Raw genomic sequence first — 21648 nt, 5'->3', positions numbered from 1 at the left:
TGCGAGGCCCGACAGCCATCCGCAGCAGTGCTAAAGCAACACTTACAAAAATAACATGGGAATGCATGGATATGTTGAAACTGTGCTTTCATGTTACTATTTTTATGTGCGTGCCTTGGGACGACAACACCCCAGCACACAAAGCACAAGTACATTCTCCGGACAAAAGTCTCCCGATAGAAAAAGCACTTTGTAACTCTTCCAGGAAAGATGAAATCCTCTTCTGCCTAGCCACTGCGGTGCTGCTCCTGCAACACCAGAAGTTATCCCTCCCTAAAGTTTTTCTGTGCAGCTCAAGAGAGAGTTTTGCCCTGCATTGCTTACCACATCTTTGTTGGTCAATGCCTTAGGGTCATCAATGTTGTTTCTCAGGAGATGACAGGCAGAAAGCATCTTTTCACTTAGTTCGTATCTGAGGGAGACAGCAGAATACATGGCACATTTATATTTTTCTCTCGATGTTTCAGCATACAAACATTTAACTTTCTGAAAGTCATGTAGGAATGAATGTTTCCAGACAAGACATCAGCAGCTGCAATGCAGAAGCCGCTCTGGAAGCTCTTGTCCATGGGGACTCTCTCCGCTGCGAGTGGAGCCACTGGCAGGGCTGCCGACCTTCGCAAGGAGGAAAAATGTGTTTCCCAGATGTACGCGGGAGGAGCAGCGGGGACGGAGAGCAGGTGATGTGTCACTTCTGTGCTTTAGACTTGGCAACCCTTCTAGTGGAAATTCTCACCTACTGCTGCACGACTGCAGAGCATGTATTACATACTCTGTGCTTTGATTACTTGATTAACAAGAGGAAATGCCGACAGTCGTGACGGAAACTGAATTAACCGGTGGGAAAGGGCACAGGCGGTGCCTCCCTGCTGGCTCTCATTTTATCCCACTCACCAGAACCAGACTTTCTCATCCTGTCCACTCTGGAAATTTACTCTTTTTCTCCACTCCCCCTTCATGTTTTCACTTCTGCCCCCTTTCCACCACAAATTTCAAAGCTCAGGGAACAGCTGAAAATAAGAAGGCCCATGCCCGTGCCACATGGCACGCCAGGCTGCGGCCAACCATCACTGCCTACAACCTGCCATAGAGGATAATAGCAATTTTCCAGGAAAATTGTCCCAAAAAGCAGAGGCTAACACACTCGTGCGTAAGGCAGGCATTTTAGCCCTCCAGGGTCACAAGCCAGCTGCTGGTGCTTCCAGAGCAACGAAATGCTCCACCATCGCATGGACCACGCTCAGTCCCACGTGGCCATGTGCCCTGCCTCTTCCCCTCGAAGGGCACTGCCAGGGCAGCCAGCTTGCAACGAACATGCTCCTCAAGTACACGTGGCTCTCTAAGCTGTCCTGCTGCCCCTCTTCAGCATCACCCCTTGCTAGGGTAAATACAAATTAGAGAGGTCCTTTGAGAAACTGCCCGTCTTTCTGTGTGACAGGCTACAGTGCTGTATAAATAAAGCTCAGGGCACTTTAAAACTCACAGCTCCAAGGCCTACGAATAGCCCTTAATTATGAATTTCTGCAGCTCTTTTATTTAGCAGTTGATAATTACAGGTAAGTTTGATGCTAAGCTATAACTCCAGTGAAACATGACATAGTAGTTCTTAGCTCTTTTACTGTTATTATTCCACTTACATAATTCTCCAAACTAGCACACTTGTAAACATCTGCCAAACCCAGTATCTATAAAATATCCCTTCCCTATCTATGCTTATACTTCCTTTTGTCCATTCACTAATCAAGAATCAGTAAAAACACACCACACTACTGCTTTCCATGTGCCAAGAAAAAAAAATGCCTTGCCTGTCACAGCTCATTACCAGCAATTTGAAAAGTAACTTAGACATAAAATGCTGAACGAGTGCGTGACAACGGCCTTAAAGCATATGATAGTATATGATCCTTATGAAGTACATGATCTCAGGGTTGGATGACCTCCTTGCTGCTGTACTCCATCGCCTTACCGAGCACGGCTTACCAGCCACGGCTGAGATGCTGTGGAAGGTGCAAATGGAAGATGGGCTCCCAGCAGGCTGCTGACTGGGTGCGCATGGTTCAAGACTCATTTGCTTGCTTACTCACTGTTTTACGGACCAGGCTGTTAACGCATTGCCTGCTCCCAAACTGTTCGTGACCTGGCAGAGCCTCTGCGGGGCGGGAGCCGCCTGGGTCTCACTATAAATGGACCATTTAAAGCCGCTGGGGTCAGCCGCTGGAAAGGACACCCTCCAAGACCTCCTCCCCACTCACACACGGTTGTTTTGCCATGAAACCGCCTCTGGTTACTGCTTGAGGAGGAGGGAAGCAGGCAGCAGTCGAGCAGCAACGGGGGCTGGCGCGTTCTCCACCAGCACAGGCACAGCCTGCAGCATGCAACGAGGCGGTGGTAACCCCCTCGAGGTGCTCGGGAGAGGGCGAGCAGCCTACCTCTCTCTGATTTCCACCTCCTCAGCCTCGCACTCCGGGGGCAGGCTGTCCTTCTCTGCCCCCACGGCGCAGACCTCCGGGGTGTGGGGCAGGGGCTGCCCCTCCTCTGTGTGCCGGCTGCGGGGGTACTCGTGGCCCTCGCACTCCTCCTCCGAATCCGAGGAGGAGCTCTCCTCGGAGCTGGAGTCGTCGCTGGACGTCGTCTCGTACCTGGGGGGAGAAGGAGCAGGGGTGCTTCCTCAGCGCCATTCAGCAGTGGTCAGTACCCGCCTGCACTGATGCAAGTTGCAAAACGTCTTGCAAAGGCTTAGTCCTCCTCTTTTCTACTCAGAGACCTTTTCTACTCACCGAACTCGGTGTCACTGCCAACTGACGCTGTGATTATTATGTGTAGAGTGTGTAATGAAAGAACAACGTTTTTTAAACAGAAGTCTTAACACTCTGTCAGACCTTGCCTTAGCCCCAAAATGAAATTACTTTTTTCAGATTAAATTGTGTTGTTGCCTTACTAGGCAGACATAAGCAGAGTAGCTAACAAAGCTATCTAAAGACAACAGCCACAATTTTAACATTTTTTCCTGTGACAATCCAAACCGTTTTGATATTGCAGCTGAAACATAAGTGATTTGGACAATTATAATGCTGATTCTAATGAACTGTCTTATCTCACCAACCTCAACAGCTCAACAACTAAGCCTATCCTTCTAACGTACAACAGTGATTTACGAGTGACAACACTGCCCCACTATAAGTAATAATACTTTTAGCCAATATGTATGAAATGAAGTAATTGCGATATTTAGGCTATATACTGCAGGAGGCATTTGCACTAAAGAAAAACTAATCTGAGGAAAGGGCTAGAAAAGCTGTATAAAAACAATTTGGTGAAACCATTTTAAAGTTCTTTGCAACATTATGCAAGGGTAATATTTTAAAAGAAGACAGTTTTCCATACTATTTTCTGTATTTGTGTAGCAAAGTTTCGGTATTTATCTAGTGCAAAGCCGGAAAAGTTAACTCTTAGGCAATGCCATCTCTTGCTGTATTGTTCAACAGCACAATGCTGCACTTGTCAGCTGCCAAATACATATTAAAGTTTTCCTTACTAAAATACTGCCTGAGAAACGCTCCCATGGCTCTTTGAATTTGTTTCATTTTCCTGTGTTAAATTTGGCAGCAATCTAATGTACAGGTACTTGAGACCGATGCCATGTATGACTTGCAAGCACAAAAGGTTCACAGAGAATTAAGATGAGCTCAGCTGTTTCATTCTTCCCTCCAACCCTTAAACTCAGCAGATGCACCTCAGCCTGAAGGACAGGCCAAAGCTATGCATAAGCTCCTGGGTTCCTCCTCTCCTGCCCACTGTGAAAGTGCTACAATGACAGATTTTTTGGAGACAGGCCTCTTACCCGCCATTAATGCCGACAAACTGCAGGTTCTTCTTGGTGTTGCTCAAATCCTTTTTCCCGTCCCTTTTCTTCATGATAGATTTGAGTGTGTTTTCATTACTAGTACATACTGTTGAAAAGGGAGACAAAGCACACATATCAGTACAAATCTGCAGCTGGCTTTGACTGCAGCAGCTTTAGACAATTTTTCAAAACAAACAAATAAACAGCTTTCTGTTTAATTTACCAACTGAAGCTGGGCTTTGCAATCTTTTTGTACATACAGTCATGGTGCAAGATGCACATTGGAAATAGAGAAGAACACTTCCGAAAACAACTCTGGAAACAGAAAACTAGTTTAGCTTAACTTTCCCATCTTCCAACATGCTGCTAATCTTTGTGATGCTTTAGAAAACTTTAAGAAAAGACACTTTTTTTTTCTTTGCTATTTGTGCAAGACTTCTATCATGGAAATGGGTTGCTCTGCTCTGTTAAGAAAATCTTAATTCTTGGTGTCAGATGACAGCAGCTCGTTGCCAGAACTAATGCGTTAGTACAGACTGCACATTTAACAATAACCTATTCAACAGGGTAGGGAAGTTCAATCAGGGCTGTTTCTTTAGATTTTAGTATTCACTGAAACGACTGTTAAACCAATCTCTAAGCACAAGACAGGTAAAACATTCATACAAATTTAAGTTTAAAAAAATATATTTTATTAACCCTTTATCTCTCAGTACATTTTTCTTATGAAGACACTAAATGGCATTTCACTAATGCACTACAATCTGCCATTTAAAAACTAACCACTACCTGCAGACACAGGGTCTCACACTGTGACTTTCCCCATTGCCACATCTTTCCCTGCTTTCGCAATTTTGAGAACCCTGAAAACCTCCTTTAACTGTGTTTCATATTCAAACTCCATCAGCACGATGAACGGTGGATGTGAGCCAGTGATTACCATAGAGGCCAGAGGCAAGCTGGTCATCCGTCAGGTTAATTGGAGCGAGAGTTTTGTCCTGAGAAGAAAAGGGCTTCCTGCCCCGAACAGCTTCCACCAGGGGAGTCTTCCTCTCCTCCTGAGCAGGCACAACGTCCTGCTCCAATTTCAGCGTTCGCAAATTTGAAGTTAAGTGAGTGTTTGCAAGTTGACTGTGAGGGATGTACTCCAAAGAGGTACCTGCCAGAGAAGACAGTAGGCATCACCGAGGAGTCAGACCAAAACCTTTCCGTCAACACTGTGATCAACAGGGGCGAAAAAGAACAAACTGGAGGGAAAAAAAAGGACAACGCTTGTGCTTTACGATACCCTTTTCTGAGGATCCAATAGGAAAAGGGTGTGATCGCTTTCAGAAAATACAAAAAGAAATAGCTGTGAGTTTTTCTTTCCACGAAAACGTACAGTACAAAGAAAAACTATAAAGATATTGGCTTTAAAACGGATGAAAGGAGTGCTCCTTCCTTTTCCTTCTCTTTCGGTACGTGCAGTGACCCAGCTCCTGCCCCCCTGGCTCGGGGCGGACTTGCTGAGTGGATCCTCGCTGGCATGCCTGAAGACCACGTTCACGGACTCTGCAGGTTCCTTCTGCAAGAGCAGTGCCCTTTTTATCTTACTCTTTCTTTTTTTAAGAAATAGCACTTTCCATGAAAGCAGAAACTTTTCAGGAAACCTTCCTTTTTGCCAGCATTCCACTAATTCTGAAAGTTACATACTTTATCCAGTTACTGAAACAACTGCAATAAACTTCCACCCACTGCATTTCTTCCTATTTTTTTTCCTTTTCAGGATTGTACTGAGCTAGTAGTTGTATTCAAATCAAATTCCCAATGTCTGGGTAATACATTTTTTTTTTTCTGATTTGCTGGCATCCACTCGTTTTTTCCCTTTGTGTGTTTAAAAGGCAGCGCTAATTACGCACAGACTTTTACAGATTCCCCTGGAGTTCCTCCAGCTGTGCTATTACAAAGCTACACAAATGCTTTTGTTTGTGGAACACACAGTTTTTTTAAACACACATTCTTCCTTAAGTAATCTTGCTAGCATTTCAAGGAAAAAAAAGATAGTGTTTAATTTACTTTAAACACTATCACTTCTTTCTTTCAAAGCTTGCTTCCACCACTTCTGCCTCCACAGTTTTTTTCCTTTGCATTTATCAAGAATTAAGCCACAGCCTCCTTATTCAAATAGACGAGTGCCACTGCACAGAATGCTAACATACTGTAGTAACGTAAATTCCAAATATTCACTTCTAAAAATACAGCTGACATCTTTATTGCTCTTGCTAGACTGCCTTTCCCCCTTCTTGCTTCACCTCAGGGTTTTTTTCTTTCCCTGTAACAGGACATAATGAAGCTGATTTTTCCAAACGTTGTCACTTCCCAGCAGCTTCCTCCTCTTTGCTCCCACCCCAGCCTCCGAGTTCCCAACAGAGTCTCACCCCACATGCACTTCCAAAGCACCTTCTCCAGCAACGAGACCTGTTGCCCACTTCCACCATCGCTTATAGTTTCTACAAGCTACAGGGGGAACTGCTTGCTGGGAAAGGCGCGCAGCAGCGTATCGACAGACATGTCACTACAGGTATAGCCAAAAAGCTTCTGCCCTCTCAGGGAAGCGCAGGGTGGGGCGGCAGCCACCCCAGGGCCCCCTGTGCAGGAGCAGCCCCTCTAGAGACGCACCCGAGTGCTTGGGACAAAATGGGCACCTGTGGAAATCAACAGGTCCCCCACCTCTCGCCTTGCAGCGGTGACCGACTTCGGTCGGGTCTCTTCCCGACAGCGAGCACCATCCCTCATCCGCCAGCCGAGGAGAGGAGGGCTGCCAAGGCGATGGCGTGCCGAGCCAAACCCAATGATTTTTAAACTCCCTTAGCTGAAAAACAAGGAAACCGCCATTGCTTGGAGCGGTGACAGCTACAATTAGAGAGTGCCGAACGGAGTAACCGCTGCTAGCTGCAGCTGGTGGTGGCTGCCTCGGCTGCTTTTACCAGGTCACCCCTTCTGCGCCAGCCTCGCCCCCGAGGGCGTGGGGAGGGAGCGGAGGGGACCTGCTCTGGGGCAGCGGAGATACACAAAGCCTCCGAAGCTGCCCGGGTTTACTGTCAGCTGAAGTCTCTCTGTCTCTTCGCAGTCCTCCTCCGCAGGCAGCTACAACAGCAGCGTGTCCTGGGGACACGGGTGGGCTTCTGTGTGCCGGAGCTGAGGGCAGCCGGCGGGGCTCTGGCAGGGCAGAGCGGGGGTCCCGCCCGATGTGAACCGCTGGCACCTTGGTGCGCCCTGTCATCCCCCCCCAGCAATGCTCAGCCCCCCAAAGCCAGAGCCTGAACGTCCTCAGGTGTCTCCCTGCTGCCCTGGGACACAGCCAGGGAGGGAGCTGCAGGGTAGGACAGACAGACAGCAGGACAGCAGTAGGCTGTTCTCCCCTGCCTCACAGCCTCTCCCCTAGCTAAACCTGCCACCAATGCAACAAGATCTCCATAGGTTCCCTCTTCTGGTTCATCCCTCAGTGGCTGAGAAGCACCACACAGAGTTCAGGATCTGGGGAATGTCGTCCATGCCTTCAAATGAAGAAGAGGAGGTGTCCTGCTCGGCCCCCAGCACCTGACGAAACGGGATGACATCAAGGCTTGAGGACAAGCACACAGCAAATAAGTGTGCATTAGACAAACCGGCCAGTACACTCTCTGTCCCAACACAGCTGCGAGATGTTTAACACTTACTGCATCTACAGTACTCAAGGTTCAAGGAAAGACAGCTTTGGGCCCAACACAGCATTAATGCTGCAAGCCATTAATTAGCCATAATTTAACATCAGCTCTCAGGCCTTCCCCTTTACAAGACAGCCAACATGAAGATGCTTGGAGAGCAGCAACCTAGTGCAAATCACTTGGAAAAATGGATGAAGAAGCAGCTGTGCTACCCAGCACTATGGTCAATGATTTAACAGATTAGTCAACTGCTGCCCAAACCAAACAGCTGAATGAGCCAAGCTCCCTCTTCCTCCGACAAGGCTGCAGGGTCGCTGTCAGGGCTGGAGGCACCGCACGCTTCTCAAGTGTGGATGTGAAACCCTGGCTGAAGATCACCACCAGTCCACGCAGACCTTAAAATAGACTCTGCATCTCACCTCACACAGACCTCAAGTATGCTTGCACTTACTGACACTGGGCTGCGGTGCACAATACTGACAGTAATTCAGCCAACAGGTTAAACACGTAGCTAGCCACAGCCTACAGACCGAGCCACTCGGGTAGATTCACCCTCCTGATTTTTCTTAGTTTACTGTTGTGGGCAAATAATACAAACTTGACATACGTTTCTAAGTATTGATATAGCGTAGCTAACCACAGCATGGAGCTGCCAGGAATTTCTAAATGTATTTTGCAATATAGTAGGGGATCTTGGAAGAGTTCACGAGTAATTGAGAAGCAGAAGCATAAGACAGAACAAAAATCTTACAGACTTCAACTGTTCGTCAACCCCTACACAGAAAGCTACTCTCGTTAATTTCAGAGGGAAACAAGTGACTGAAGCATCTTCAGTGGTTTAGCCCCAGTGGCTTGAGGGAATGAGAGCACCTGTTTTCAATTTTTTAGAATGAACCTCCTCTCCTAAATCACTTGTGCTTCTTTTGAAAATCTCACCAATTTAAACCAGGGTGACAGAAAAACTACTATATGTCAGCAGCAGATTACCCATGCCACTTCTGGCACCTATAAAATCCATTTATTGTTACTAAGATGCTATTTCCCTTCCTAACTGCAGACCTTCCCTCCCATTTATGAGAGCATGAGTAGACATGTAGTAAGCTGGTTCAGGGAACTCACTGGGTGAGTCTTAAACAGTATTTTTTTCCCCTGAATTTGTGCTGAACTCATGATAACGGAAGTCTGGCCTTTACCCGCTTTTGAAAAATTCCATTTAGTCTGATGGAAGCACACCTAAGTATTACTATAAAAATGATTTAGCTTGACAATACTTTTATACCACTGGAAATCAAGAGAAGTGCAAACGAGCCCAGGGGAATTAAATACCATCAGGATGAGAACCTAGCTCTCTGGATGGAACATCACAGGCTTCTAGCTAAAAAAAGGGCACAAGCTTGCTGCCTATGTGGTAGCTGCACAGAGATTTTATTTTTAACCTGTTGATCAGTGCAAGCATTTATTTGCACAATATGTTTATAACAGCCAATGATACAACTTATACACTCCCTATTAAAGACAGTGTATAAATGTTGTCTGGAGCATATACAGCAAGGAAATACTTATCTTTCACACTGCATGATTTCTTCACGGTAGCAGTAAGCTCCCTATGACATTACTGTAACTGAAGAACACAAAGTCTTCTCCAGTGGTCTTAAATCTTAGCAAGTTGCTTTATCCTTAAAAAGTTATTTTTCATATAAATAATTTTTAATCCACTTTCCATTTGGTCTATGCATCAGAACTATTGAAGAAAAAAACCCCATTCTACTAAGGTAAATAAAAAGGCAGTGATGAGCAAACATGTTATGTTTAAACATTGACAACGACTGATATTAAACCATCCACCTGATAAATGTGTTACCTTCAGAAAACTAAGCACAGTTTCATTTAAAAGGTACTTTTGAGCCATTCCAGCTTAAAAGTCAGTGAATTTAAAATTTCAGAACAAAAATTGCCACACACGGACTTTTTATATGATAAACTAACAGAACCCAGATTCACTTGCGGCCCAGGTGTAGGTGAATGTTGCAACTACCATTTGGCTCCAGGAAAAATGCTCCTTTCAACAGGATGGCTCCTTTAACAGGATTGCAAGAACAATCTCAATTTAATTTTCACTCTCGCTTTAACCATTTTCTTTGTGTTGAGAAGCTGCTTTCCATCCCCAAACTAGCTTGTGAAGCCAGTTTGTTGAAACTGGCAGTCAAACCCAATTCCTTTAATTGAGTAAGATTGAACACAAAAAATTACATGTCTGTAAAGTTGTTAATCATCTTATTTATGAAATGCTCTCTTTTCCAAGACCACTGCGTGTGAAGCTCGGTGAAAGCCATCCTTAATTTCCCTGATGAGTAGTGGATCAAAGCATCTCATGATGCTGGGCAGAGCAGGAAGGTAATCTCAGAGCTTTTCTTTCTCTCTCATTTATGAGGAGCTGATCTCCTCAGCTGATGCTTTATTGTTGCTGAAATACGATAACACTTCCTTGGAAAAGCGGAAATCTCCTGCCATTAAACATTCATAGGTGTGCCTGTTACCATGGGAGCTGAACTCTGAACAAAGCGCAGTGCCTGAACATCGCGTCCCTGTGCCACAGCGCGGGGAGGGAACCGGGGTTTTACCAAAGGCCCTCTAACAGACAGGCTAGCAGGCTGGAGCTTGCCACTCTCTAAGCAGCAATAGATCTGAAAGAAAAAATTATTTATAGTGTGGCAGATTATACTTTTTATTAACTGAAGCAGAAATGAGGAGATAGAGCAGCTTTCAAACACTCCATGTACTGCTGCCACAGAACGAAAACAGCAAATATTCTAATGATAAGAATGATCATAGCAATAAGCTTGTGTTAACACATGACCAGGGGAGGTACATCAAACCTCTTTAAAGAGATTTATGGAGTTCCACTTGAATAATGTCTTTATAGGACAATTACTGACCAAGTCTCTGCTTCTCTTCTGATACAACTGGGTGTGTATTTAAAACAGAAAAAAAACCCCAGCTAGACACCTCAGCTCGTAATACAGAGGTCACTACCATTTTCAAACACATAAGCATTTGAGCTTTACATGTCACAACTAGCAGGTCAATAGATACCACCTGCCATACGAAAAACGCAGAGGAGGCAGTGTATTCTTTGAGATGCCAAGCAGACACATGTGAATAAACAGTACTCATCTGGCACACAGATGGGACCATCTGCATGACCGTTTTGCATCATGCACTACCTTCCAGGGAATATTAAAACTGCTTCACGTACGTTTGTCACCCTCTCCCCGGCAGAGAGATGGATTGATCGTGTTTGTTACTCAAACAAGCACATCTACACAGAAACTTAACCTGGTGATTAAGGCATGCATCTGTGGCAGAGATGAAGCTGAGGGCTTCATTCACTTGCCTAGACATAGACGACCAGTGTGATTTGTAGGAGCCCACATCTTTGCAGGGTCCACTGACATGCCTATGCCTTGAACCGCACCGGCTCCTGAGCCTCAGGCAAGCCTCAAGTCTTCCACTGCACTAGCATGGTCCATGCTGCCAGAAGGGGGGCTACCAACCCATCAAGCTACAGTCTTCAAGAGAAATGGCTACAAACTTTGTCAAACAGAAGAGCTATAAAGAGAAAACAGCTTTCTCCAATTCTCTGCTGGTTTTGCATTACGAATGATGACACAGAGAGAGACAACCATGACCACGATACCTCATTAGTCCTATATACCAGCTTTGGACAACCAGAGGCTTCTCGCACCACTATCATTCCTTTGGTCTTTCCATCGTCCCTCAGCCTGCCTCCCCAGCTCTGGGTGAAAGTCAGAGTTGAAAACCTTGAAGGATCTTTCCACCAGATGGCACATCATGTTTTCCTAACCCCCACGACTTTCCGAAACCACCCGCTTCCTACTTCCTTTCACTCCCTCAAGGCTTAATTCAAGAAGTTGCCTCCTTCCTCACAATGATTAGTGTAATGCTTTCAATGGGGTGCTCAGTCAGGACTGCTCCAAAATTTGACCGTAAAACTGATACTCCAAAGATCAGTGAGGCAAAATAACCATGCATTTTCAGGTCAAATACGCTCTGGTAATTTTTCAGGGCAACAGTAGAGCAGTTGTTTTTAAATACCATCCTTGCAAACTCCTTGCCTGTGAAAGACATCCATCTATAAGACTTGTGAAAAGTCCATGTAATTAAAACCCCTGCAAGTGACATTAGGCCTCTGGCTGATATTTTGCAAAAGGCATCACACACACACACTCAAATGTAACTTTCTGAAAGTTCTCAAAAATTCTGTGACAATAAATGGAGAACCTGAACGCGCTTGCCTCTCTTAGTCCTCCTATATGCTGTCTAGTCTAAGAATAAGGATCAGTTAGCACCTAGGTTTGTAATCCACATCCACATGATCCAGCTGGACACAGACAGGGTGCCAAAGCTGGCTAACATAACTTTGCGGAGTGGAAATCAGCTTATCTGGCCAGTGGATTTGATTTCCCTGACACCACTAGGGCTTCAGAAAGACAGTGCATATGTAAATAGGAGTTGCTTAGTTACGGAAATGAAGATGTTTATTTTTCTACAAGCAATATACTAATTGCTAATAGACCCGGTTCAGAGACCATCTCAGATGTCCGCTTGGCTTGCGTCTAAGGATGCCAGCTGCAGAGCCAGCCCGCGTCCCACTCAGCAGACTCCAGCTCTCATGCCTGCGTCCCCATCGCCTGCCACAAGCTCTGTCACGGGCTGTGAGATGGCAGACGTCCCTGCAGCACAGCCCCATCTCCCCAGCACTACCAGAGAGAAAAATCTGTAAAGCTGAGAATTTGACTGATGTGCTACCTCAGGTATCAGAAGCAGTATGGACCACTAACCCTTTAACACGGCAGACTGGTACCCAAATCACACACCTCAAAGCCAGCTCAAGTATTTTTGCCCTAAAAGGACCTGGCTCTAAGAGGAGCTTCCTAAGGATGCTCTTTGAATAAAATATTAAAGACTACACTACTGCCGCTAATCTGAAACCAGACACTTCTGCCTCTATTTTCAGCCTGTTCTTCTAAGAAACTAAGGCTTGAGAGGTCATGCTTATTTCAGTAACTTAAACCCCACTGCTCATTTCAACCAAACCAGACTAGAGACTCGGTGGTCTGAAGGATTTTTATATTCATACAAGCTCTAGAGAAATCACGCTGAGATGCCAGGCCTGGAGAAGGGGTGCTGGCTGAGTTCACACACAAGACACTTGAAAAGCTACATCCAAGAGACCATGTGAGAAAAACTCACAAGCTATCATGAGATACTGATGCATGGAAAAAAAGAGGCTTTATTAGTTCCAGTGCTTATAGTATTATTTAAGTTAGTGCTTCATCCAGCAAAAATCCTTTTACAGAAAAAAGTAACACATGATCTGTAAAACCACAGGAACAGGCAGCAGGACCAGCAGATAAATGTAGTAAAGACAATATTTTCGAAATCAGTAGAAAGACAAGGGGAAACATTTCAGGCTTATGACCTCCTTCCCACTCCAATTCTCCATGGGCCTAAACTGTTATAGCCCAGAGCTTGATTTATGCACGCGGTTCTGGCACGTAGCTCTCACCAGGGACTAAAAATAAAGAGATTTTACACTCAGCATCCACAGCTAAAGATAATGGCATTGCAAGTTAAAATAAAATTATTCCAAAATAATTTTATCAAGAATGTGAAATCTGAATCCAAGTAACAACATCTTTAGTAAAATACGATCCACTGCTCCACCTGTGTCTAAATACTTTCAAGTCTCTAGACTACACATTTGATACTGTGCAGTAAAAGCAGGGAAAGGAATTGACGATTTACAGCTCGTAAAAATTCTGGTTCACTGTTTTTAAGGACACTTCTGGTGTCTGCTAGATACTCTTACTATTATAGTATCATTACTTATAAGAAGCCCAAAATATAAAGTGCATACCACAAAGATAATAATATTGCATATATAGTATCATATTACATGTATGCAGACACGGTATCATACATTTTCTTTACTGCTACATAAAAGTTGTTTATTGCTTTACTATGGGAAGCTAACATTTTTACTTCAGCTCATTTAATGGATGGTTCCATTTAGCACATGAACGTTGAAAAGAATCAGATTTACCAAGCTGCCTTTTTAAGAAAAACAAGTACATTTTAAGACCGTAAATAAGCTGCAAGAGCTTTATACAGCAGTGCATTAGCCAATAATATTATGCTGGCATTAAGTGGTATTTACTCAGGATTTTTTTCCAGTTCAGCACCCACAATACAGATGAATTTGCACAAGTTTTTCCTGTTTCCTTAACCTCTTGTTTCAGTCACTGTATGGCACCAAGAAGATGGTATCTAACAGTCACTGCTAGGCATTACATATTGGTTTCCAGTAAGCCAAGATTTATAAATGTAATAGTAATGTGGTTGTGGTATCACCAATAAGGTATTAGAAAAAATGGCTAAGTTTTAAACTAGACTATCAGACACCCCAAAATAAAAATAAGTAGCAACTTTAATAAAAGTAATAAGAAAATAAAAGTAATAATAAAAGTAAGCAACTTTACCCCAGGGAATAAAGAAATCCCTCAAATTAATTGTATAGATCTTAAAGTTAATAAATAAAATGCAAGGAGTATTTAAATCTAAATTCTTGCCTTTCCTGAGTGTCACCAAAACCTCCAGCAGTAATTACAGCTTATGCCTTTCAAACATGAGGCTGTAATTAGGGATTAGGACAAACAGTTATTGGAACAGAAAAGATGCAAGATGTGGTTTCTGTGAAGCGCTCTGGAGCTGCCTTTTCTAAAGCAATCGGCCCTGCTGCAATGGGGAAAGCACCCCACAGCTCTCTGGCTGAGACACACAAGGAACGAAGGCAATGGCAGAAACACTGCAAAATCCAGGGAAACACCTGTGGAAACGAGTCAGTTGGATACAGACCTTGAACGTGACTTTCAACTCTTGTCAAATCTGACACCACAGTTTTTAAAAACTGCACGCCAAGTGTGAAGGAAGGACAAAATTCCAAATCCCCAGGCATTAACCTCAAATACTCTTAAAGTTATAATATGGAGCAACACCTTGCACAGTGGTCAAACCCTGCATATTTTGAGATACCTCTCTTGCATGGTCAGTCATCATCATCAGGCCCTTCAGAGCCTGCTGGACTGGGAGAGGTAAAACCACCTCTGGTTTTTCAGCTACCAGTGGTGGGCTGGAGAGAATACCCAACGGGCACGTCCAGCAACAACTTTATGTTCTGCGTTTCATCAGGGAGGATTACACGCTTGCTTCCAGACTAAGCGAGAGCCTAGCAGGTGACTGACCTGTGGCACCGGCAAGGAGAGGACCAAACGCGTGTCCCAAACGCGTGCTTACCTGACGCGGCGCTTCTCTCCGTGCACTGCTTCTGAAGGTCCATGCTCCGCAGCTCCTCCGTGCTGGCGTATTTCATGACGGAGTTGATGGAGGTGAGGGTGCTGATGAGCTGTGAATTGAGAGATCCAATCTGGGAGTGGGGCTCCCCAAAGGCTTCTGCCAATTCACTGTAATTTTCGGCAAGCAGCATCTGCTGTTCCTGCAGCAGCTTCTGCACGCACTCGATGTAGTGATCCAAGCCCAACCTCATCTCCGGCGGAGGCAGGGAGCTTTCCAACAGACCACTCACGGGCTCGCACACAGGCTCTCCACCAACACCGATGCTCCTGGTGCCAGCTGGCACAACCGGCAATGGAGGGGGTCCACAGGCAATGCTCCTCATTTTAAGACCAACCAGGTAGTTCTCATGAACGCTTATCTGCCCAACACCACAGTCTTTGGTTTTTATTGCAGAGGGCTTTTCAAAGCCAGGGTGGCTAGAGAGCAAGGTGCCCACTCCCACTGAACGCGTTTTAGCAGACACGTAGATGTCCTTCACCCGTCCATCTCCTACTGCCACGCTCCGCGTCTCCACGCTCTCCGTGTTGGTCTGTTTATCGCAGCTGCTCAGCGAGGTGTTTGTCCCGCAGTCTGCCAGGGAGGCCTCCTCTGTGCTGGTGCACTGGCTCACCATCTCCAAAGCGGTGCTGGTCTGCCGGCTAGCCATAGAAGGCACGGCCATCACTGTTGCCTCCGCCCTGGCCACAGCCTCCGTGGCCGTTTCGCGGGACACGCGCTCCTTGTGGGCGCAAACCACCACGTCCACCGAGCAATCCCCACAGCCCACAGACCTCACCGCTCCGGCCGACCGCGCCGTCTGGCCCGGGCTCGGAGCGCCTGCCGGCTCCTCCGTGTTGACACCTGCCTCACGGACGCTCGTCTCCGCGCCCACCGCCTTATCGCGCAGCTCAGCAGACCTCCCCGTGCCCTGGTCTCGCACCTCTGCCCTCTCCCTCACCAGCCACCGGCTCATCAGCAGCTCGGGGCCCGCAGCTGCGCTCCGCACAGCAGGTCTGCAGGACGTGCCGATGCTGCTTGTCTGCAGGTGGTTTCCCACCGACGAATCGGCAACGTCCACGTGGTCTCCCACCATTTGGTCTCTTGTTTGTACGACGGCCTCCACCATCCTGCTGACGACATGGGGCTGAGCCATCACGGCTTTATCCACTTTTTTCCTAGACCCAGCCGCCTGCAGCTCCTGTTTCAATCTGGTCATTTCCCTGTCATGGGTCGTTTCCTTTAACTGAACTTCTAGTCTGTAAATCTTCTCCTTAAGGGCTTCGATGGTCTGCTGCTGAAGCTCTATCTCCTTCTCAACCTCCGTAGACAAGCCAAGCATGGCCTCTGTCACCCCAACCCCAGACTCTCTCATTTCTTTCTCTGTCCCCACAGCTACTTCTCTGTGTTGCCTCACTGATCTGTTGTATATAATCACATCGTTCATGTTCTCATCAGCACCTACAGCAACAGATCGGGTTTCTTTTGTCAGGCTTTCTCTGTTGACCTGAAAGTTTGTTGGACTTTCATAGTTGCTATCCTGGATTTTTTTCTCCAGGGCTTGCATCTCAGCAGTCAGCTGCCTGAACTCCGCTATCCTCTGAGAGCTCTGCTCCACGCTCTCCACCTCCTCCTCACACTCTATATACAGTTCTCCACCTCTTCTCACCTGAGACATGTGTTCCCACTGCTCTGCATTTCCTGCACTGTAGGATCGCTTTCTGAAACCGTACATGTCATTTGGAGCGGCTTTCCTCTGGTTTTTGAGTTCGGCCATCATGTGCCTCTTCTCCTCCTGTAACACTGAAATTTTGACCTGCAGCACAGGAATGGTCTTGACTTGCTCCTCGAGCTCCTTGAGACGCTTGAGGGCAACTGCCATTTGCTCCCTGATGTGCTGCAGATGCACCGGGCTCACGTTGGTGACTGGCGTGGATATTCCCGAGCTCATGGGGCTGTGACGAATGGAACTGCCCAAGGAGGGGCTGAAGCAGGCGCCGTAGTCACTGTTCCCCTGATACCCATTCTGCAGCTGCTGAGACATGTGGCCGTACCCGCTGGATCCCACAAAAGAGGGGAGGGAGCTCGTGGAGCCCATGCCTCCAAAGCTGGAAAGCCGGGGCCTGCGGACATCTCCAAGCGTGACCTGCATCATCCTCTCCTGCTCAAGTCGCCTCCGCGTTTCCATGAGGGTTTTTGTTACATGGAGGTTGTGCCGGGGAGGCTCGGGGGAGGGAGGCAGAAGATGCTTGCTCTCGGGGATGGTTAAGTAGGAAGGAGATGCTTCAAAGGAAACTGAGGGTCTCGCAGCAACAGACGAGGTTACTTGCCTCCTCGCTGCCAGGCAAGACTGCTTGTTCTCATCACTGTTCGATGAAGAGAGAGACTCCGTGGAGGTCCAGCCACTGCACTGGCCACCAGGGTTCTTGGTACCCGCCGAGGCTGGTATGGCTTTCCTCTTCTTTCGGATGTTTAGTTTCTTAATGGTATTCCCCTTTTGTATATCATCCACGTACTTCAGAAAATCCAAGTCTAGCTGGTAGCCGTAAGGTGTTTCCACAAAATAGGGGTATTTCCGTTCTTTTTCATCTTCTCCATTTATAATAACTTCCTCTTTTTCTGGAAAAGAAGAAACAAAATCAGCATTGGAAAATAAACTACGTCTCAGTAAACTACACGCTGAAACACAAGCACAGAAAGATGGGTGCTCACAGCACGACGGAGGCACAAACTGCTGCTGCAGCTCAGCAAGCAGACCAGCTTTCCGCTGACTGACCCTCAACACTAAATCCCGATTAACTTTTTAAAAGTTAATCAGTAGGTTTTCAAATGCTGCGAAGTGCATACCCACATAAATGTGTACACACGCACATACACAGACAATGTCTGTTAACAAAGGGGCACAGAAGTGGCACAGCTATAGTAGCTCAGAGCTGTCCTTCCCCACCTCCCTCCCGTCTTCCCGTGTCACTCCAAGCTTTCACACACACTACGCCGTCACGTAAAGACCACAGGATTACAACGTACCGCACAAACCGCCCGGAGACCAGCTTCTCCAGAGGGTGCATTCGAGCAGGCGACGGGAACTCCGACCCCGCTGCTTACGCAACCGATGCCGTTAGACTTTACACAGATCTGCAGCTGTTTTATGGCTTTGGGAACTGCTGCCGCAAGAGCAGCAATACCAGCTTGCTCTCACCTCAGCTCACGTTACTTCCCCCAGCGCCTCTGTTCTTTCATGTCAAACTGCGCCAAGCCCCCGCGCGGAGCCGGGCAGCGGGATCCCCTTCCAGCAGGGTCCCAAATCCCACCGCTGAGGGAGACTGCCGCCTCGCACGCGAGGAACACCCGCCTGCCCTCCAGCCGCAGGGCTCCCTGTCCCCAGAGCAATCTAAATAAAGCTTCACCAGATCTCCTGGGCTTCCTTGGGCTGAGTATTTATACGCAGTGCTGCTATACAACCTGCTCTTCCCGTCCCACTTGAGGGGGGGGGGGAAGAAAAAAAGGAAAAACAACTGTTGCGAGTTATGAGCTGGAGGAATAATAAAAGCCAGCTTTCCGGTTACCTGAATTAGCCACATGCCTCTGCCCCCACACTGCAAATTTTCCAGCCACGTATGGCTGCCCCCGCTTCATGTGTCACACGCCGAAGCCCTGCCTCCCTCCCCACTTTCTCCTTCTTCATCCCGTAAGGAAGAGCCGCCCGCACCCGCGCAGCCCCGGCCGCCCGCGCACACCGGCTCCGCCGCCCCGCTCCGCCAGCGCGCCCTGCCTGCCTGCGTCCCTGCCTGCCTGCCTCCCTGCCTGCCTGCCCCCCTCCCTCCCTGCCTGCGTCCCTGCCTGCCTGCCTCCCTGCCTGCCTGCCCCCCTGCCCCCCTCCCTCCCTCCCTGCCTGCCTGCCCCCCTCCCTGCCTGCCCTCGCCCGCCCGGGCCGCTGCCCCCCTCCCGAGGTGCGGGGTCCGCCCCGCGCCCCCCGCCGCCGGGCCCGTCCTGCCCGCGGGGCACGGCGGGCTGCTACCGTGGCTGGAAGCGAATGTAGCTCTCCGTTTCGTTTTTAAAAGGCGAGGTTTGCAAGCCGCGTCCTCTTAAAGGAATATAAGCCTCGGGGAGGCGCGGGGGGGAAAGAGCAACTCTCGACTTACTGCAGCTACAGGAAGTGACTTAATGTTGTACTGAAAAGGTTTAGGAGAAAGAAAAAGAAAAAAAGCTCCTGTTTTTCCAGTTTGCTTGGCATGCTTAAGAAAAGCTTTGTCTACAGACAGGATAACTGCTTTCATGGCGATCCTTTACGCTTTTGGCTACCACAGGACACCCCGAGCAGTAGATGGAATGAGGATGCTGCTCAGGGAAAACCTACCTTCCCCGGCATGGGAAAATAGGATGGAGACACAGACACAGGCAGGCACATGTGAGAGCAAGAGAAGTGGGGCTGACCTGCGCACATGGGTATCTCAGTCCTGCCGTGTGGACAGACTGTTCAGCAGACACAAACAACCCCCCCCAGACCACATGTTTCTGCTGAAAGACCAGAGTCTCAGTATGCTGTGGTATTTACTTACAGACGCACCCAAAATAGCCATCTAAATACCAGAGTGGAAGCAAAAATACATGCATACACACATACTTTAAGCACATAAGCACACACAGCTCCTTCGACTGCCTTAATGTCAGGCAGGGAAAAAGTCTCCAGGACTCCCACTGACAGGGAAAGAGACAGAGCATACTCTCCAAATTACTCCTCTTCCTCCCCAGATTCAGTGCTCTGTTCCCAGATTCTCATCCTGGCTCCGTTCCCTACAGACCGACAACTCCCCTTTCCACACCCCACAGCTCCTTGCCCTAGGTTGGTCACCCCTCCTTCCTGCCTGCACCCTAGGTTTGTCCCCACTCTCACAGTGGCCCACCATCTCCTGTAGTGTCCTGGTCTCTTTCTGCCTTCTTCCCACAGTTTGGATTTCTCACCCATTTTCTCTACTTACATCCATTTGCTTGCTCCACTAATTCTAACCCAAAATCTGGTTATACTCTCGCCCCTCATCCCGGGCTTGGTTCTAGTCACCATGAGTCATCCAGCTCATGTAAACTCAAGCTCTGCCAATTTTACCTGTTCTCCCATTTTCCCCAGTTCCTTTCCTCTGCTTGTCTCGGTCCTTGTCTTCCTAGCCAGCAACATCTCCGATTCTCCCATTGCTACACCAGTGAAGTCAGGCAGCTCCCCTAAGCTGTCCTTGGGCACAACGCATAAGTGTTGGATGGGGGAGGGAGGAACAGACTCTTTGGAAGTCCCAGTACTTAAGAATTAATGCATCTTTGGAAAAATATTCATAAAACCTCTAAAAAGACATGCAAATCTTATGTTAAGTCATAAGAGCCAAACTGGAATCTCAGATATATTTTCTTCTTCTTCATGGAATAGTATTAAGATTGCTTAACAGAAACCCATTAAAAATAAATAATAAGAAAAAAATAATCACACTGACACTGGATCCCTCACTAAACCTCTCCACAACACCTGCAGGCAGCTCAGTGTCTTCACAATGAAATCCCTTTGGTCCTCACCTTAAGCTGGCAGCACTGCCAGGACACAGTTCATATCTGCCGCTCCACAAGCATGAGACTGTGTGCAGAGCTGACTGCCTATTACTTCTCCTTAAAACAACACAGTGAGCACTCCACCAACACAATCCCAGTATTCTGAGGTGATCTCCGGAGACATTTCTTGGTACATTAAGACCAATGAGGATCAGGCATGCAATCTACCACCAACAACACAACACTGTGATACTGTGTGCAGGAGCCGCGCCAAGACTTTGTGCACTTGCTGTCTCAAAGAAAGGGCCAAAATGGGTGTGCCTGTTAAGCAGGGAACAAAGCAAAATGGATGGCTGTTTTCAAGCAATAAAAATTGTTTTGTTGGTTCCAAAAGAAAAGAAAATCTAAAAAAAGGAAATTAATAAACACCTGATAAGAGTGCAGCCCTTCTTCCTTTCAGCCGTTAGGTCCTGGATGAAACATGGATGCCCTTACTTCCTAGCTTTGGTGGGCAAGTACAAAGTGCTACACAAGCAGGTACCTCAGATTAACCTCAGAGGCAGCTGTATCTATTTGCCCTTCAGCCAGAAAGGCAAGCCTTAATGCCCAGAGACCTCAAGCGAGCAAAAGATTCCTACCCCCTTCACCCCAATGCACACAGAAGTATTGCAGCAAATACCGGGCAGTACAAACACTCTTGTTAGGTGTCTTGTCTCATCCTTGGCCAGCTGATCATGGGCGCTGCTAAAATTAGAAGAACTATTCCTCAGTCTCTGTAGTAGCTCAGGCAAATATTAATCACATCATTGTGTTACGCTGAAACAGTACGTGCAGACACATAAACACATACACTTCTGTCTGTGAAAATGGTGGAGACACTCCGGTTTTCTTCTGAAATGTCTTTAAATGCAACAAGACACAAACACATCATGCTTTTCGGCCAGTACCTGTGAAGTAAAACACTCTGTGAAGCATAGAGGCCTCGTTGTGGTGCTGTCGTTATTAATGCATTTCTCCAGAAGTATGCAAAGACTTCATTTCCCTCTCCCTCCTGCAGGATAACCACAGGCAGACACAAGCAGCATTTTAAAAATGCACTCTTCAATTCTCACCTCCTGCACTGCTGGGACTGGCTCTGTCCAAACATTCCAGTCTTGCCAACTTCTATTAAAT

At 47.1% G+C, this 21648-nt stretch overlaps 1 protein-coding gene across 1 annotated transcript in view; it reads right to left on the bottom strand.

Annotated features, from left to right (window-relative positions):
- Window positions 1-21648, bottom strand: part of KANK1 (KN motif and ankyrin repeat domains 1) — a 126071-nt gene that overhangs the window by 10509 nt on the left and 93914 nt on the right. The window contains exons 5-9 of the mRNA XM_072860258.1: window positions 14908-17562; window positions 4785-5003; window positions 3842-3950; window positions 2430-2639; window positions 325-412 (exon numbers count right to left, since the gene is read on the bottom strand). Coding sequence (XP_072716359.1) covers window positions 325-412; window positions 2430-2639; window positions 3842-3950; window positions 4785-5003; window positions 14908-17562 — 3281 coding nt within the window. The remainder of the gene's footprint in view (window positions 1-324; window positions 413-2429; window positions 2640-3841; window positions 3951-4784; window positions 5004-14907; window positions 17563-21648) is intronic.

The sequence above is a fragment of the Ciconia boyciana genome, chromosome 4 (genome assembly GCF_034638445.1).
Source record: "Ciconia boyciana chromosome 4, ASM3463844v1, whole genome shotgun sequence".
Taxonomy (NCBI): domain Eukaryota; kingdom Metazoa; phylum Chordata; class Aves; order Ciconiiformes; family Ciconiidae; genus Ciconia; species Ciconia boyciana.
The sequence above is the reverse complement of the archived record's forward strand: the minus strand, read 5'-3'. Positions and strand labels throughout refer to the sequence as shown.